Source organism: Schistocerca americana, unplaced genomic scaffold, assembly GCF_021461395.2.
Source record: "Schistocerca americana isolate TAMUIC-IGC-003095 unplaced genomic scaffold, iqSchAmer2.1 HiC_scaffold_136, whole genome shotgun sequence".
Taxonomy (NCBI): Eukaryota; Metazoa; Arthropoda; class Insecta; order Orthoptera; family Acrididae; genus Schistocerca; species Schistocerca americana.
In genome coordinates, this window is record NW_025725438.1 from 444,488 (window position 1) to 462,781 (window position 18,294).

The 18,294-nt window shown below is 60.1% G+C and overlaps 1 protein-coding gene across 1 annotated transcript in view; it reads right to left on the reverse strand.

The window, feature by feature from the left end:
• Positions 1–4,877: 4,877 nt before the first annotated feature.
• The window catches only part of LOC124565981 (endochitinase A-like), a 32,645-nt gene continuing 19,228 nt past the window's right edge, over positions 4,878–18,294 (reverse strand). The window contains exons 3-4 of the mRNA XM_047131022.1: positions 6,047–6,568; positions 4,878–5,058 (exon numbers count right to left, since the gene is read on the reverse strand). Coding sequence (XP_046986978.1) covers positions 4,878–5,058; positions 6,047–6,568 — 703 coding nt within the window. The remainder of the gene's footprint in view (positions 5,059–6,046; positions 6,569–18,294) is intronic.

Here is an 18,294-nt window from a genome sequence, read left to right on the forward strand (position 1 = left end):
TGCTTGACGGCAGATTGGGTTGGTCTGTAGATTCGGATTGCGGTTTGCCTCGGTCGAGGGGTTGGGTCGGAAGCGGCGAGGGGCGGCGGCGCCTGTTGCGCAGGCGGCGTCCGTTTGCGGCGGGCAATTGTTGAGAAACGGCTGTGAATGTTGGCGGGCGAGAGGAGGAGGACGGCGCGCGATGTGGCCCGACGGCTGCGGGCCGATCGGGAAACGGCGGGAGGGCGACGGAAGGCGATGGGGCGGCGGAGGCGCGTTTGCACGGCCGTCATCGCCGCACGCCTCGGCTTGTGTGGCTGTGGCGCCGGCCGCGCTGGCCGGGCTGCCGCGGCGACGGTGTGGGAGTTTTGCCGAAGGTTTGGCCATTGTGGCGGGTCGTCGGCTGGGGCTGTGGGGGCGGCATTTGGGCGGGGGCGGCGATTCTCGGCGGGCCGACCCAGGCTGTAGCGCGCGGTAGCTGCAGTTTGGCCGTGGTTTGCGGCGCTGCCGTGGCGACTGGTTGGCGACTGTGGTGTGGCTGTGTGTAGCCCCATCCTCGGTGGTTTGAAAGGCGCGGGCGGTTGTGGCGCAGGTTTGGGGCTGCTCCGCACAGGCTGTCGGACGTTGGGCGGTAGCAAGCGCGGGAGGCGCGGCGCGGCGGCGCGCAGAGTGGCGGCCGCTCTCTCGGCCGTCCGCGCCCGCCCGCGACACTGGCTGGGCCTTGTGATTCTCTGCTCTGCTCTGCTGCTGTGCTGTGCTTGCGTGCCTGCCTGCCGTCCCGCTCGCTCTCGCTCTCGCTGTGTGTTACGCGCGTCGTCGAAATGGCAGATCAGGCGGCTACGAACGAGACTGCTGCGGCACCCGCCGCCACCGGCACTACGAAGAAGGCCAAGTCTGCGTCGTCTGCGAAGAAGCCGCGCGCCAAGCCTGCGCACCCGCGCACCTCTGAGATGGTGACGGCCGCCATCAAGAGTCTGAAGGAGCGCGGCGGGTCGTCGCTGCAGGCGATCAAGAAGTACATAGCCGCGCACTACAAGCTGGACGCGGAGAAGCTGGCGCCGTTTATCAAGAAGTACCTCAAGTCGGCCGTCGTGGCGGGCGAGCTGGTGCAGACGAAGGGGAAGGGCGCGTCCGGCTCGTTCAAGCTTGCCGGCGCCGGCGGCGGGGGGGCGGCCGAGGGCGGCAAGGCTCGTGCTGGCGGTGCCAAGAAGAAGCGCGCCGCTCCGGCCAGCAAGGAGAAGAAGGGCGCCCGTGCGGCCGGCGCAAAGAAGGCTGGTGGCGTGAAGGCGGCGACCGGTCGGAAGGCGGGCGCCGCCAAGAAGGCGTCTGCGGCGTCGGCCGCTCCCGCGGGTGCGAAGAAGGCGGCTGCGGCCAAGCCGGCCAAGGCCAAGTCGCCGTCGAAGGCGAAGAAGGCCGCCAAGGTTCCGACGAAGAAGCCGAAGGCGCCGCGCCCGAAGAAGGCGACGACGCCGTCTAAGGCGAAGGCTTCGCCCAAGAAGAAGAAGTAGAGTAGAGGAGAAAGAGATGGGAGAAAGGAAGGGTTTGGCGCTTGACTCCGTCGTCCCCACCCCCCGTCGTCGTCTAGTGGCGCGCAAGAGACGCGCGGCCCAAAACGGCCCTTCTCAGGGCCATCAAAGCACGTCGGGGAAGGTTTTGATTGTCGTGTTGCGTTTGGTGTGGGTGTCTGTCTGGCGTTTCTGTATGCCCGTGGGGATGCTGTTTGCTTGCCGTGGTGGTTGGATTGCGGGGGTCGGTGGCGGGTGTGGGCGGCGGTAGCGGTAGCGGTAAGCGGTGTTGTTGTTGTCGTGGTTGATTGTCGCCGTGTTTGTGGCGGCGGCCGACGGTTGGTTTTCTGTCACGTTGTTTTGTTTGAATACGTTGGTTGGCTTGCCTGCGTTCGTTCTTCTCGGATGTCTGTCTTGTCTAGTCGTGTCTGGTCTTTGTTTTGTTCCTTTGTGTGTGTTATGTTTTGCAACGGGGGGCACGTTGAGATGTGGAAGGAGTCGGCGGGGATTTCGGTGGCGTGTAGAGAGAGCGAGCGAGCGAGCGCGCCTGCCTGGCCGTTGGCCGTCGGAGTGGAGTGCGGGTTTTTTTTGTTTTCGAAACGAAAGCGGCGGCCGGCCAGCCAGCCACCCGTGCGGTGTGACGTCGGCCGTTGGGTATTGTGCGCTTTGAGCGCCGGGGAGGGATGATGTGTGATTGTTGCGCGCTGCTAGCAGGCAGGCAGGCAGGCAGAGTGAGCGGGTGTGGCGGACGGACGGGAAGTGGTGGTTTTTGTTTTTTTTGGGTTGCGGGGCGAGAGGCAGGCGACCGACAAAGTTTGCTCGCGACGGAGAGATGTTAGTGGCCCTGAAAAGGGCCGTTTTTGTTTGTGCGGTGCGGTGCCGCGGCGCGGTTTAGGCGCGCTCGCCGCGGATGCGGCGCGCGAGCTGGATGTCCTTGGGCATGATGGTGACGCGCTTGGCGTGGATTGCGCACAGGTTGGTGTCTTCGAAGAGGCCGACGAGGTAGGCCTCGCTGGCCTCCTGCAGGGCCATGACTGCGGAGCTCTGGAAGCGCAGGTCGGTCTTGAAGTCCTGGGCGATCTCGCGCACTAGGCGCTGGAATGGCAGCTTGCGGATGAGCAGCTCCGTGCTCTTCTGGTAGCGCCTGATTTCTCGCAGGGCGACGGTGCCCGGCCTGTAGCGGTGGGGCTTCTTGACGCCTCCGGTGGCGGGCGCGCTCTTCCTCGCCGCCTTGGTGGCGAGCTGTTTGCGCGGCGCCTTTCCGCCGGTGGACTTGCGGGCCGTTTGCTTTGTGCGGGCCATGGCGGTAGCGGTAGCGGTAGCGGTAGCGGAGCGGCGTGCGTGGAGGTTAGGTGCGGCGCGGCGTCCGGTGCTGCCTTGACAACGGGCCCGCGCGCCTCCGTGCTGCGCTTATATGCCCTCGGTTGCGCGTGGTGGGGGGAGGGCGGGCCAGAGTCTATATAGGGGGGCGGCGGGCGCGCTGGGCGCAGACCGTAGCCGACTCGCCAGCCGCTGCAGCTGCTGTTTGTGCACGTTTTGCTTTGCCCGAGGAAGGAAGGATGACAGGCCGCGGCAAGGGAGGAAAGGGGCTCGGCAAGGGTGGCGCCAAGCGGCACCGCAAGGTGTTGCGCGACAACATCCAGGGCATCACGAAGCCCGCCATCCGCCGCCTGGCTCGCAGGGGCGGCGTGAAGCGCATCTCTGGTCTGATCTACGAGGAGACCCGCGGGGTGCTGAAGGTGTTCCTGGAGAACGTGATCCGCGACGCGGTGACGTACACTGAGCACGCCAAGCGCAAGACTGTGACGGCCATGGACGTGGTGTACGCCCTGAAGAGGCAGGGGCGCACCCTGTACGGTTTCGGCGGTTAGGCTGCGTCGCAGCGGGCGCTGGCCTTCCCGCGGCCGTGCTTGTGGGTGGGAGAGACTAGAAAACGGCCCTTTTCAGGGCCACCACACTGTTCGGAAGTTGAAAAGTGCGAAAGAGTCTGTGTTGTTGCTGCGTGTGTGCGCTGTGTTGTTTGTTTGTTTCTTTCTTTCTTTCCGTTTGAGCGACGTGATGTGACTGGGAGGGGAGAAGGAAAGGAAACGTGTCATGTGGCTGGCTGTGTGTGGAGCTGCTTCGTTTGTGTGTTTGTTATTGTGTGTCTTTGTATCGATCGCGACGGAGATGGCGGGCTGTGTGTTGTTGTGCGAGAGGCGGTGATTATTTGCTTGCGTGGTTTGGCTCTGTGTGTTTGTTTGCGGCGGCGTTGGGGTTTCCGAGGCAAGGCGTGTGGGCATAGGCGGCCGGATCAGCTGTTTCGTTCGTGTCGACGGCCGTTGCGCGCGGGAGTGGAGGGCGGTGTGTCGACACGCCTCCCTTTAACAATGGTCATTATTGCTGCCGTTTGTCGGTTTGGAAGGCGACTGCGACCGTGCAAAATGTGCGTGCGTGTGTGTGTGTGTGTGTGTGTGTGTTGGGCCACACGGGCTGTGTGGACGACAAGATGGCGGACGTGCGCCGGCGGCGGCTGTGCTGTGACAGTGCAAAGTTAAAACAAAACAAGGTGCGGCGAGGACGACTGAAATTTTGCTTTGGACGTAGGTGTGTGTGGTGGCCCTGAAAAGGGCCGATTGTTGTGGGCCGAGCCGAGCCGGCAAAGCGCGTTGCGTGCAGGGGAGCACGCGGCGCTGCGATTGCCTGGCCTCCTTTAGGCCTTCTTCTCGGTCTTCTTTGGCAGCAGGACGGCCTGGATGTTGGCAGGACACCACCCTGTGCGATGGTGACGCCCGACAGGAGCTTGTTGAGCTCCTCGTCGTTGCGGATGGCAAGCTGCAGGTGGCGCGGGATGATGCGCGTCTTCTTGTTGTCGCGGGCCGCGTTTCCGGCCAGCTCGAGCACCTCAGCCGCGAGGTACTCCATGACGGCGGCGAGGTAGACGGGCGCCCCGGCGCCGACGCGCTCTGCGTAGTTTCCCTTGCGCAGGAGGCGGTGGATTCTGCCGACCGGGAACTGGAGCCCAGCCCTGCTTGAGCGGGACTTTGACTTGCCCTTGACTTTGCCTCCCTTTCCGCGTCCGGACATGGCGATGGGCTAGCGACGGTGCACACGAAACGGAAACGAAAACGACCGGTGCGAGCGGCAGCGAGTCGAGCAGCGGAGTGCGTGCCGGCGCGCGCGCGGCCTCCTTTCGTCTGGACTGGGTGTGGAACATCCCAGGCTATCGTGAACGTAGGGTTTACCTAGAGGCATTTCCTACCAAGGCTGCAGGGTGTGGTTGGCGGTGGTCAGCGCGTATGATATCTTGAAGTCGCTGAGAGGAAGAAGTGGTGGTGAGTCTTCTGGGCTGACCTGATTATTCGATCAGGGCAACGGGCCGCCTGTAGTGGTCGTGATGGTCATTATGTCGTCCTAACCTCCGGACGAGGGGATTGTCTGAAGTGCGGGTGGCAGTATAAAACCGGCGCGCTGCGTCTTTAAATCTCTCCCGGACGAGGGGTTCCTCAGCCGCCTGATGGAGGGGGCGATGAGGGAAATCACGCGGCACATGGTAAATTCGGCGCAAGAGCTTGTTTTGTAGTTGCTGGAGCCTCTGAATATGGGAGGGGGCAGCATTGCCCCAGACTTCACAGGCATAGTCCATAACCGGACGAATGCACGTGCGATAGATATGCAGTCCGTTGGCGACAGGGAGCGAGGAAGTTTCGTTGAGCATGGGGTACAAGGCCCCAGCCCTCTGAGATGTCTTCCGGTGTACAGCGGTGACGTGAGGCTTCCATGTCAGGGTGCGATCGAGAATGACCCCGAGGTAGGTAGCAGTCGTGGTCCAGGTGATGGCCTGATTACAAAGCACCAGGGGCGGCACGTCAGGTGGGAGACGGCGAGTGAGGAGCATCGCCTGAGATTTGGTGGCGTTGAAGCCGATCCGCCAGTCGGCGGCCCAGCGCTCGAGGTCCTGCAGAGCAGCTTGCAGACGTCGGAGGACGGCGTCGATGTTGCGATGGCGCGAGAAAAGGGCCGTGTCATCAGCATAGATGGCACGACCAACCCTCGGGGAAATCGGCAGGTCAGAGGTGTAGACAGCATACAATATCGGGCCCAGAACACTCCCTTGTGGCACTCCAGCAAGGACCGGGCGAACAGAGGAAGTCGTGCTGCCAACTCGGACGACAAATGTACGGCCCTCAAGGTAGGTGCCAAGTAGGCGGACGAAGCACGAAGGGATGCCGAGATGGTACAACTTGAAGAGCAGGCCGTGGTGCCAGACGGTGTCAAAGGCCTTGGACACATCAAGCAAGACAAGGCCGCAAAACTCCCGATTGTTAAACGCCAGTGTCGCCTCCTCGACGACGCGGAGCAACTGTTGGGTGGTGGAGTGGTGCTGGCGGAAGCCAAACTGTTCCCGAGGAATAATGTTGTCCTGGTGAAGCAGCCGGCCGAACCTAGAGAGGAGGATCCTCTCGAAAACTTTGCTCAGCGTCGGGAGGAGACTAATGGGACGATAATGCTCCGGTACTGTCCTGTTTTTGCCCGGCTTCGGGACCGCCACAACGACAGCCTTCTTCCAAGCGTCTGGGTACTGCAGTTGGTGAAAGACGGCGTTGAAGAGAGCGACCACGTACAGGATGGCAATCCTGGGCAGCATGCGAAGGACTCTCCCGTCAACGTTGTCGTGCCCCGGGGCCTTCGTCTGGGGAAGCCGGCGAAGATGGTCAGTGACCTCCCTTTCCGACGGTGGCACAATGGTGGCGTCACCGTGGTCGCCGTGGAGGAAGGCAGCAAGTCTGGTCTCAACTGTGCGGACGTTCTCGTTGTCGACCGGCGCCGCAAGGGGCCGGAAGTTGGCCGCAAAAGTCGTCGCCAGGGCCTCGGCTTTAGCGGCGGGCGTGTAAGCAGGTCCATCGGTAGTTGTGAGCGGCGGCATGTGTGGGCGATGCCGTGTGAGGGAACGGACCAACTCCCACGTGTCGGCCCCAGGATCAACTGAGGCAAGCTTCTCCTCCCACCGGCGGATACGGTGAGCAGCAAGGGCAGCCTTGATGACGCGGCGGAGATGATTGATGCGCCGCTTCAGCACGGGCTGGCGTGTTTCATGCCAAACTCTGTTGAGACGGTTTCGTTCTCGGATAAGGTCCCTTAAGTCGGCAGGGAGTGCTGGAGCGGCCACTGAAGAAACCCGTGGAGGCGGGGTGGAGTCAGCAACAGCCGTGGTAAGAGCCTCAGTCAGGGTGTGAAGAGCAGCATTAACATCCGTGTCCAGTGGAGCCGGGGTGGGGGTGCTTTATGGGCTCGGGTGCGGCGGCCGGTTGCGCGCGCGCCCCATTGGTCGGCGGCCGCAACAGGGCGAGCTGGTAAAGGTGCGGCGGCGGCTGGCGGCGGGTGCCACTGTGTGGGGAGACGCTGACTAGAGCGGAGCGCTTGCTACTGGTGTTGCTGCTGCCGTACGTTGGTTCGAGATGCCGCCCAAGACTAGCGGGAAGGCCGCCAAGAAGGCTGGCAAGGCGCAGAAGAACATTTCGAAGGGCGACAAGAAGAAGAAGCGCAAGAGGAAGGAGAGCTATGCCATCTACATCTACAAGGTGCTGAAGCAGGTGCACCCTGACACGGGCATCTCGTCGAAGGCGATGAGCATCATGAACAGCTTCGTGAACGACATTTTCGAGCGCATTGCGGCCGAGGCTTCTCGCCTGGCGCACTACAACAAGCGCTCGACCATCACGTCCCGCGAGATCCAGACCGCTGTGCGGCTGTTGCTGCCTGGCGAGCTGGCCAAGCACGCCGTGAGCGAGGGCACGAAGGCGGTGACCAAGTACACGAGCTCCAAGTAAGGAGGTGGCTCTGGAATGGAAGGAAGGATGGAGAAGGCTCCTCCGTTGCGAGAGCGGCAAAACGGCCCTTTTCAGGGCCACCAACTTGCCTTTTGCGGGAAGGGCGGAATTGTTGTTGTTGTTGTTGTTGTTTGTGTGGACGGCTGTGATGTATGTGTGCATTTTGATTGTGGGTGGGGGGGGGGCGCGTCAAAGCGTGTTGCGCGGGGTACGGCCACGAGGTTGGTCGCCGTGGCGTGGAATGGTGGCACGCCTCGTTGGCGTGGTTTTTGACCCATTGGTGTTGTTGGTGTGTGTGTGTTACCCGTCTGCGAGGGGGGGACAGTGTGATCGGCGACTTTTGTGTCACCGTAACGACGGCCGTTTGCGGGTTTGTTTTTTTGCACATCATACATGGCGAGGGTGAAATGTGAAATGTTTTTGTTTGGTTTTTTTTGCCGCCCACTATTCCCTTTGCTGTACGCCGAGTTTGACAATGGTGCGACGTAAGTGCAGCGTGGAGGTGTGTGAGTGACGTTGAAATGAACGTGCCATTAAGACGCATTGTTGTTGTATTGTACTGTACGTGTACGGCGACACGCACGATGATGTACCATTCGACTCTGATGTTTGATAGCCGTGTCTGACTGATTGCGTACGACGCACGCACACCGATGTCGTCATTCAAGATGCACGCTAGACGACGACGACGGCGGCGGCGGCGGTCGTTTGTTTGGCGAATGTCTGTACACGTGTTTGTCTGTGTCCATCCGGTATGTATTTGTTTGTTTGAAAGTGTTTTGTGTGTCGGTGACGTGGTCCGATCCGTCGCCCCCTGAGTAACTGTCGATCGGCGCGATAGACCGGCGTCACGCAACTGAACCGAAGTCTTGGGCACACCCGTCATACTGTTGTACACCGTCGCGCTGAGAACGGTAACGAAAGGGTGACTTTGATCGGTCGAATGTCTGGGCAGAACGTGAGGAATGAGGCAAGAGTGCAAGGAGGGGGGGCAAAAGAGAGAGGAAGGGAAAAAGGGGAGAAACGCATTCGTAGAGCAACGGAACGTTCCCGTGTCGGAGGCGTATTGGAGCCGCACTGAAATGCGTTTAACGGCGGCGCGGCTGCAAGTGTCTGCCGTGGTGAACGTTACCTTTGACGGCTGCATTGGGCTTTGCCTTTGCTTTTGCTTTCATTTCGCTTTCGCTTTCGCGTTCGCTTTCGCTTTCCCGGATGTACGTAACGTTTGTTGATATGGTGCTGAGGAAGAGTGTATGACAGTGCCGTGCCGTCCATGTTCGTGTGCCCTCCCATTGTGTGTATGCTATTGTCTGTGTACTTGAATGATGTATGTAGGTGTTAGTGGACATGTTTTACCAGTGGGGGGAAATGGATCGTCGATAGTTGCCGTCACTCTGTCACGGTCGAGATGACGCACCCTCCGTACAGAAAGGTGTCGAGAAAGTGAGTGAGTGTGTGTGTGTGTGTGTGTGTGTGCGTCCGTGAATTGGCAGTGTTTGGAGGTGGGCGTGCCCTGGATGTGGCCCGGAAAAGGCTGTTCGTTAGGCGGTAGTGTTGTGTGGACAGGGGAGGGGCATGCGTAACGCTGCTGGCATGGCATTTCGGGAGATGGGAGGGGGCAAACGAGGAGCGGCGGCCAAAGACGGGACGGGGAGGGGCGCGGTGTGGGTGGCTTGCGCCTGTGCTCGGCGTTGTGGTTTGTGCAAAAGAGGAGGAGAAAAACAATGTGAGTTGCCAGGGAGGGGAGCGGTGTTGTGTTGTAGCCGCAGACGCGGCTGTCAGTGAACGTGGCGAGACGGACGGATGCGCGGAGGGGCGGGGGCGGCGCATTTCGCCGGTGCCGTGCCGTGCCGTGCCGTGCCGTGCCTGAAAGCCGCGTGGTCGCTGTGTTGTTGGTGGCGTGGGGGCGAGGAGAGTACCGTACGGGTGTGCTTGTGCGCCGGAAATGGCACACTGCGCCCGCCCGTCTTGGAGGCTGATGATGGCTGTGGTGTGGAAATGGGGCGCGGTGATGTTGAAGCAGTTGAAGAACAGAAAAGAAACCAAGAAAACGGAAGGCGTGATGCGGCGGTGGTGGTGAGAGCGGGAAAAACAAAACAAACAAAAAAAAAAAAACAACAAAAAAAAAAGAAGGAAAAACAACAAGAAACAAAAAAGAAAACAAAAAGTCTATCAATATTAAAATGTAAATGGAAATGGACCCAGGTATAACCTCCCTGCACAAATAGCAGAGAGTCCGATGATAATAAAAATGTGCCAGAATGTTAACGTCCCTACAAAACAAACCCAACGATAATATTAATGAAAGAGTGAACCGTATGTAACATTGCAACAGACATAATGAAACCTGATAAATTGTATAAGGGCAGCAGCGTTGACCTTTGGCCCTGTATTCAGAATAAAAAGAGCCAAAGATCGTTACCCCAATGAAAAAGACACTGAAACACGTATGTAACATAGTAGCGATGGCGAGACATTGTAGCATCTGTGACCAGAGAGTTTGCGCTGGACTGCGCGAGTGTTGCGAGCGGTTCTCAGTCAGTCAGTCTGTCAGTAGTCGTTGCGAGTCCGTAGCTCTGTGTAGTTGAGGGCTGTACTCTGTCAGTAGTCGTCGCGTGCAGTACGCTAATAGTCGTCATGCAGAGCGGTCGGTCAGTAGTAGCAGCCGAGTGCGGTTGTGTGATGTAGGCGGTCGGCAACACTGGTCAAGATGGTGAATAAGGTATACTGTTAATTAATATAATCATTAGATAATGAAAAATTGTATTTATTGTAATTATTCTCCAACAAGTTCCCCAATAATAATTTTTATTTCAAAAGCATTTTTCAAACATTTAATTTGTTATTGAACTAAAGAGTTCGTTGCACTTCACATTTCATTCCACTTCTTTGAAGGAAAATGTCACTAAAATCACAAAAAAAGAGAATATTATTATTTGCAAATGCAGTTCCTCCAAGCGCTGCGCAACAACCAGAGCAGAAATGTGACATCCATTTATTCGGAGGTAAGACTTTAATTCTGATTGTTTTGCACAGGGCCAAAGACCGATATTTCGGTTTAATTGAAGTTTCGTGTCACTGAACGGACTTTTTTAAATGTTGTGTGAAGACTTTATATTTGAGTCAGATTGCGAATTTCACATTTGTGTTGCCATTTTCAATACCTCTCATTGTGGGCGAGGTTACAATTAGCGCAATGTCCATTAGCATCCGTAAATAACATTGTCCATTATTTTAAATTTTGCTGGGAGGTTACAACACACACACACACAAAAAAAAACAAAAAAAACAAAAAATTGCATTTATATCCGCTCCTCAATCGTAGATACCCCTTACACAGCTGTGTGCAATGAATGAGTGCTGGCTGGTAATTAATTGCACTCCTTGGAGGGAAATGCCATAGGAAGTGGTCTTTAAAAAGTGAATGTTTTTCGTTAAGAGACAAAAGTTACTTTAGAAAAAAAGTAATAGTGGGGCTTTCGTTGTTGAACAAAATAAGTACAATGAACATACGTTATCAGATTTGCGCAATGCAGCGTCACACCACCTTTTGATTATAACACAATAGACTATACATCGTCCCGAACCGTGACCAGAGTCGCGAGACGAGCAGAGCACGCCGCCGACGCCCGCTCAGTACAACCGTCCACCCGCTACTACTGTCGACCGACTACTACCTGTCCCGACTCGCGCTACAATATATATATAACAACTGTTCCTGGCGACCCGGTGCGTGCCACTACTGTCGTCTGGCGCGGTCCAAGCGCCGACTAGCAGCGATAAAGAACTCTCTGGTCAGACAGAGATGCTGTCATGCCTCGCCATCGCTCTGGTAATGAATACATACGTGTTGCAGCGTGCGTACCACCGGAACACGCAGTGGCGGAGCCAAAGACTGTGTTGTCGAGGTCGAGTGCGAGCGGGAAGAGAGGCAGCGTCGGCACGGAGATGCAAGCGAGCGCGAGACGCACGGGGGCTGCGGCGTGGCGCGTTTGCGGTCGGCGCCTTTGGTGGCAACGGCCGGGACAAGCAGCGGTGTATGGTGTGGTGCGGGGCGGACAGGGGCGGAGGCGGCGCGACGACGGCATGGGGGCGAAAACGGGACGGGGGACGGCGGATGTTGAGAGGCGTCACGCGCGGACAGGACACAGACACAGAGACACACAGATTGGAAAGGGAGGGTGCGCGGTAGTAGTTGGGAATGTGCGTACCGTGCGGGATGGGAGTGGGCGAGGAACACGGTCGTGGCCCCTGTTTTGGGTGCGTGTGATGACGTCGGTGTGTTGTGGGAAGGGAAGGTGCTGTGGCGGCGGCGCGTAATGGGCGTAGGCCGAAAAGAGAAAGGAACGTGGGCAGTGTGTTGGCAAGCGTCGGTTCGACTGCGACGTTGATGGGCAGGGCAGGGCAGGGCAAGGTTAATGGTGGTAGGAGTAGGCGTGTGGGCGCAAAAAATCTGCCGCTGCAGGCGGTGCCGTAACCGCCATGGCGGGAAGGAGAGAGGGCCAAAGAAAGAAAGAAAGAAAGAAGAAAACAAAAAAAAAAAAAAAAAAAAAAAAAAGGAGGGGGGGGGCGAAAGTGGAGAGGCGGTGGTGTGAGAAGGGCGGGGGCGGAAGGAAGGCAGGAAGGACAAGAGGCGAGGCGACGGCTTGCTTTGTGTATCGGTCGGTCTCTGGCTATGCTTCGTTTTCTGCAGCAGGGTCGGTGCGCGGCGTGGCTCGCGGCAGTGGGAACGCCTGGTGGCTGGACGGCCAGCAATGCGGTTGGATGGGCGGCCACAGCACCGCACCTGTGCCCGAGGAGGAGACGCTGGCGGCGGGCCCTGAGGTGAGGCCGGCTCGGCTGGGGCTGTGGATGTGTAGGTGTGCGCCGCTGCTGCAACAACGAGTAAAACGCGAGAAGGAGGGATGGCGGTAGAGAGAGAAAAAAAAAAAAAAAGGTCGTGTTGTGTTGATGCGCAGGCAGACGCGTACAGAGGGACGAGCCCGGTCTGCAGCAGGGTGTGGCCGTGCCGAGTGCAGAGCAGCGGCGGCTCGGTTCGGTTCGGCCCGGCCCGGCCCGGCCCGGCCCGGCGGGCCGCGCTGTTGTCGCGGACGTGAGCGCCCCCTGGCGGGTGGCCGGAGGCGGCGCGGCGTGTTGGACGTGTGGCTGGTGGCAGTGCACAATTTGCGAGTGGCTGGCGGTGTGGTGTGGCGGTTGGCGCGTCGGGCGGCGGAGAGGTATGTGTTGCGGGCGCCCTTTGCTGCGCTGCGTCGTTGCGTGTGCCGTACAGGGCGGGCGCTTGTCGACTGTGTGGGCGGTGTGGCGAATTGGCGTGAAACGGCTGCCGAGAGGTGTGTGGTAGCGAGCCGGTCGGTGGTGTCAGTGCGAAGGGGAATGTGCGTGCGTGTTTGGCGGTTTCGGTGTGCTTTTTGCGGCGTGAGAGTGGGAATTAGTGGGGCCGGCTGTTGTGTTGGTTCCTTGTGTCTTGTGTCGCGTAGCTTGATGGCAACGTGGAAGGACGCCGGTTTCGTTTTCGTTTCGAGCCTTGCGTGTGGTTGTCGACGTTGACTGGTTGGCGTGTGCCGATGCACGTGCATGTGTGGGTCGCGAGTGCGTTTTTGGCTGGCTGTGTGTGTGTGTGTGTGTGTGTGTGTGTGTTTTGGGGGGGAAGGGGGAGGCGGTGGTGAAAGTGCAGTCGTCGGGTGGGGCTGGGGCTGTGCGTCGTGGCGGAAAGGTGGTAGGTTGCGGGAAGCGAGCCCGTCGATGACGGTGTCGCGTGAGTTGTGAATCGAGTGGGGCGCGGGGCGCGGGGCGCGGGACAGGAGCAGCGTGCCGCTGCGTCGTGGTCGTCAGCAGAGGCTGTGCGTGTGCTTGTCCTTTTTGTGGGCGGTTCGTGCGAGGCGTTTTTGTTTTGTGTTGCCCTAGTTGTTAGTTTATTTTGTTTGTGTTTGTTATTTTGAGACGACGACTGGTTGGTGGCGTGCGCGCGAAGTGGCGGTGTGCGCTTCCCGTGTCGTTTGTGTTGTTTGGTTTTTGTGTGTTTTTTTTTGCACTGGGCCCCGGTGGGTGGGTGCGTGTGTGTCGATTGCCGGCTGGCGAAAGGTGCGCCATCGGCGGGGTGGGTCGCCGGCACAAGTGGAGGCGGCGGCGTTGTTGCTGTTGTTGTGTGGTGTTTGTTTTGTTCGGCTGTGTCGGCGAGCTGTGTTGCGGTGCGTGTGAATGGTGGTGCAAAAGTGCTGGCGTTGGGGCTGCGACTGCGACGGCGGCGAGCCGCGGGCGCGCCATTGATAGTGATGTTGTGAACAGCGGCTGTGTACGGTAGTGGTGTTGTTGTAGCACGACGTGCATCCGGGCCGGCGCGGAAAGCGCAGTTGCGGGCGGTTGCCCTTCGGTGCCAGCCATGTCGCGTGAGCGGCGGGTTGCTCTGGTGTCGACACGTGGTGCTCTGGGTTGTTGTGTGGTGCCCTTTGGCCGGTGGGGGTGGTTCGCGTGTGTCTCGTTCGCGCTCGGTGTCTGGTCGTGGTCGTGCTGCTCCCCCGTCTGTCGGCGGTTTCCGACGTCGTCTGTACGTTTTTGTTCGTTTGCGGCGTGCCTGCCGACGTCGTCCCGTCGCGACCTTTCAACCGAAAGTGTGGCGCCCGAAGGTGAACGAACGTAACCCTGACCTCGGCGCTTTACGCTGAGCCGAGCGAACCGAACCGAACCGAACCGAACCGAACCTAACCTGTGGTGTGGCGAGGTGAGCTCAGCCTGTGAGCCCCTAACGTCTACGTAAGGTAAGCTGTCCGGCTCACGCCTCACGTTTGAACGCTTTTTTTTAACCTACGTTTGACGCTTCTTAACCTAGCACTGACCCCTTAACCTAACGTGTAACCTAACCTAACCTAACCTAACCTAACCTAACCTCTGACGCCTGACGTGTTTGAATGCTTAACCTAAGTTTGACGCTTAACCTAACCCAAGTCCCCTTAACCTAACCCACGTCCACCTAACCTAACCTAACGTAGACGTGTAAACGTAATGTGTAACGCGTAACGTGTAAGGTCGGCTGTCGTGTGTGCTTGACGGCAGATTGGGTTGGTCTGTAGATTCGGATTGCGGTTTGCCTCGGTCGAGGGGTTGGGTCGGAAGCGGCGAGGGGCGGCGGCGCCTGTTGCGCAGGCGGCGTCCGTTTGCGGCGGGCAATTGTTGAGAAACGGCTGTGAATGTTGGCGGGCGAGAGGAGGAGGACGGCGCGCGATGTGGCCCGACGGCTGCGGGCCGATCGGGAAACGGCGGGAGGGCGACGGAAGGCGATGGGGCGGCGGAGGCGCGTTTGCACGGCCGTCATCGCCGCACGCCTCGGCTTGTGTGGCTGTGGCGCCGGCCGCGCTGGCCGGGCTGCCGCGGCGACGGTGTGGGAGTTTTGCCGAAGGTTTGGCCATTGTGGCGGGTCGTCGGCTGGGGCTGTGGGGGCGGCATTTGGGCGGGGGCGGCGATTCTCGGCGGGCCGACCCAGGCTGTAGCGCGCGGTAGCTGCAGTTTGGCCGTGGTTTGCGGCGCTGCCGTGGCGACTGGTTGGCGACTGTGGTGTGGCTGTGTGTAGCCCCATCCTCGGTGGTTTGAAAGGCGCGGGCGGTTGTGGCGCAGGTTTGGGGCTGCTCCGCACAGGCTGTCGGACGTTGGGCGGTAGCAAGCGCGGGAGGCGCGGCGCGGCGGCGCGCAGAGTGGCGGCCGCTCTCTCGGCCGTCCGCGCCCGCCCGCGACACTGGCTGGGCCTTGTGATTCTCTGCTCTGCTCTGCTGCTGTGCTGTGCTTGCGTGCCTGCCTGCCGTCCCGCTCGCTCTCGCTCTCGCTGTGTGTTACGCGCGTCGTCGAAATGGCAGATCAGGCGGCTACGAACGAGACTGCTGCGGCACCCGCCGCCACCGGCACTACGAAGAAGGCCAAGTCTGCGTCGTCTGCGAAGAAGCCGCGCGCCAAGCCTGCGCACCCGCGCACCTCTGAGATGGTGACGGCCGCCATCAAGAGTCTGAAGGAGCGCGGCGGGTCGTCGCTGCAGGCGATCAAGAAGTACATAGCCGCGCACTACAAGCTGGACGCGGAGAAGCTGGCGCCGTTTATCAAGAAGTACCTCAAGTCGGCCGTCGTGGCGGGCGAGCTGGTGCAGACGAAGGGGAAGGGCGCGTCCGGCTCGTTCAAGCTTGCCGGCGCCGGCGGCGGGGGGGCGGCCGAGGGCGGCAAGGCTCGTGCTGGCGGTGCCAAGAAGAAGCGCGCCGCTCCGGCCAGCAAGGAGAAGAAGGGCGCCCGTGCGGCCGGCGCAAAGAAGGCTGGTGGCGTGAAGGCGGCGACCGGTCGGAAGGCGGGCGCCGCCAAGAAGGCGTCTGCGGCGTCGGCCGCTCCCGCGGGTGCGAAGAAGGCGGCTGCGGCCAAGCCGGCCAAGGCCAAGTCGCCGTCGAAGGCGAAGAAGGCCGCCAAGGTTCCGACGAAGAAGCCGAAGGCGCCGCGCCCGAAGAAGGCGACGACGCCGTCTAAGGCGAAGGCTTCGCCCAAGAAGAAGAAGTAGAGTAGAGGAGAAAGAGATGGGAGAAAGGAAGGGTTTGGCGCTTGACTCCGTCGTCCCCACCCCCCGTCGTCGTCTAGTGGCGCGCAAGAGACGCGCGGCCCAAAACGGCCCTTCTCAGGGCCATCAAAGCACGTCGGGGAAGGTTTTGATTGTCGTGTTGCGTTTGGTGTGGGTGTCTGTCTGGCGTTTCTGTATGCCCGTGGGGATGCTGTTTGCTTGCCGTGGTGGTTGGATTGCGGGGGTCGGTGGCGGGTGTGGGCGGCGGTAGCGGTAGCGGTAAGCGGTGTTGTTGTTGTCGTGGTTGATTGTCGCCGTGTTTGTGGCGGCGGCCGACGGTTGGTTTTCTGTCACGTTGTTTTGTTTGAATACGTTGGTTGGCTTGCCTGCGTTCGTTCTTCTCGGATGTCTGTCTTGTCTAGTCGTGTCTGGTCTTTGTTTTGTTCCTTTGTGTGTGTTATGTTTTGCAACGGGGGGCACGTTGAGATGTGGAAGGAGTCGGCGGGGATTTCGGTGGCGTGTAGAGAGAGCGAGCGAGCGAGCGCGCCTGCCTGGCCGTTGGCCGTCGGAGTGGAGTGCGGGTTTTTTTTGTTTTCGAAACGAAAGCGGCGGCCGGCCAGCCAGCCACCCGTGCGGTGTGACGTCGGCCGTTGGGTATTGTGCGCTTTGAGCGCCGGGGAGGGATGATGTGTGATTGTTGCGCGCTGCTAGCAGGCAGGCAGGCAGGCAGAGTGAGCGGGTGTGGCGGACGGACGGGAAGTGGTGGTTTTTGTTTTTTTTGGGTTGCGGGGCGAGAGGCAGGCGACCGACAAAGTTTGCTCGCGACGGAGAGATGTTAGTGGCCCTGAAAAGGGCCGTTTTTGTTTGTGCGGTGCGGTGCCGCGGCGCGGTTTAGGCGCGCTCGCCGCGGATGCGGCGCGCGAGCTGGATGTCCTTGGGCATGATGGTGACGCGCTTGGCGTGGATTGCGCACAGGTTGGTGTCTTCGAAGAGGCCGACGAGGTAGGCCTCGCTGGCCTCCTGCAGGGCCATGACTGCGGAGCTCTGGAAGCGCAGGTCGGTCTTGAAGTCCTGGGCGATCTCGCGCACTAGGCGCTGGAATGGCAGCTTGCGGATGAGCAGCTCCGTGCTCTTCTGGTAGCGCCTGATTTCTCGCAGGGCGACGGTGCCCGGCCTGTAGCGGTGGGGCTTCTTGACGCCTCCGGTGGCGGGCGCGCTCTTCCTCGCCGCCTTGGTGGCGAGCTGTTTGCGCGGCGCCTTTCCGCCGGTGGACTTGCGGGCCGTTTGCTTTGTGCGGGCCATGGCGGTAGCGGTAGCGGTAGCGGTAGCGGAGCGGCGTGCGTGGAGGTTAGGTGCGGCGCGGCGTCCGGTGCTGCCTTGACAACGGGCCCGCGCGCCTCCGTGCTGCGCTTATATGCCCTCGGTTGCGCGTGGTGGGGGGAGGGCGGGCCAGAGTCTATATAGGGGGGCGGCGGGCGCGCTGGGCGCAGACCGTAGCCGACTCGCCAGCCGCTGCAGCTGCTGTTTGTGCACGTTTTGCTTTGCCCGAGGAAGGAAGGATGACAGGCCGCGGCAAGGGAGGAAAGGGGCTCGGCAAGGGTGGCGCCAAGCGGCACCGCAAGGTGTTGCGCGACAACATCCAGGGCATCACGAAGCCCGCCATCCGCCGCCTGGCTCGCAGGGGCGGCGTGAAGCGCATCTCTGGTCTGATCTACGAGGAGACCCGCGGGGTGCTGAAGGTGTTCCTGGAGAACGTGATCCGCGACGCGGTGACGTACACTGAGCACGCCAAGCGCAAGACTGTGACGGCCATGGACGTGGTGTACGCCCTGAAGAGGCAGGGGCGCACCCTGTACGGTTTCGGCGGTTAGGCTGCGTCGCAGCGGGCGCTGGCCTTCCCGCGGCCGTGCTTGTGGGTGGGAGAGACTAGAAAACGGCCCTTTTCAGGGCCACCACACTGTTCGGAAGTTGAAAAGTGCGAAAGAGTCTGTGTTGTTGCTGCGTGTGTGCGCTGTGTTGTTTGTTTGTTTCTTTCTTTCTTTCCGTTTGAGCGACGTGATGTGACTGGGAGGGGAGAAGGAAAGGAAACGTGTCATGTGGCTGGCTGTGTGTGGAGCTGCTTCGTTTGTGTGTTTGTTATTGTGTGTCTTTGTATCGATCGCGACGGAGATGGCGGGCTGTGTGTTGTTGTGCGAGAGGCGGTGATTATTTGCTTGCGTGGTTTGGCTCTGTGTGTTTGTTTGCGGCGGCGTTGGGGTTTCCGAGGCAAGGCGTGTGGGCATAGGCGGCCGGATCAGCTGTTTCGTTCGTGTCGACGGCCGTTGCGCGCGGGAGTGGAGGGCGGTGTGTCGACACGCCTCCCTTTAACAATGGTCATTATTGCTGCCGTTTGTCGGTTTGGAAGGCGACTGCGACCGTGCAAAATGTGCGTGCGTGTGTGTGTGTGTGTGTGTGTGTGTGTGTGTGTGTGTGTTGGGCC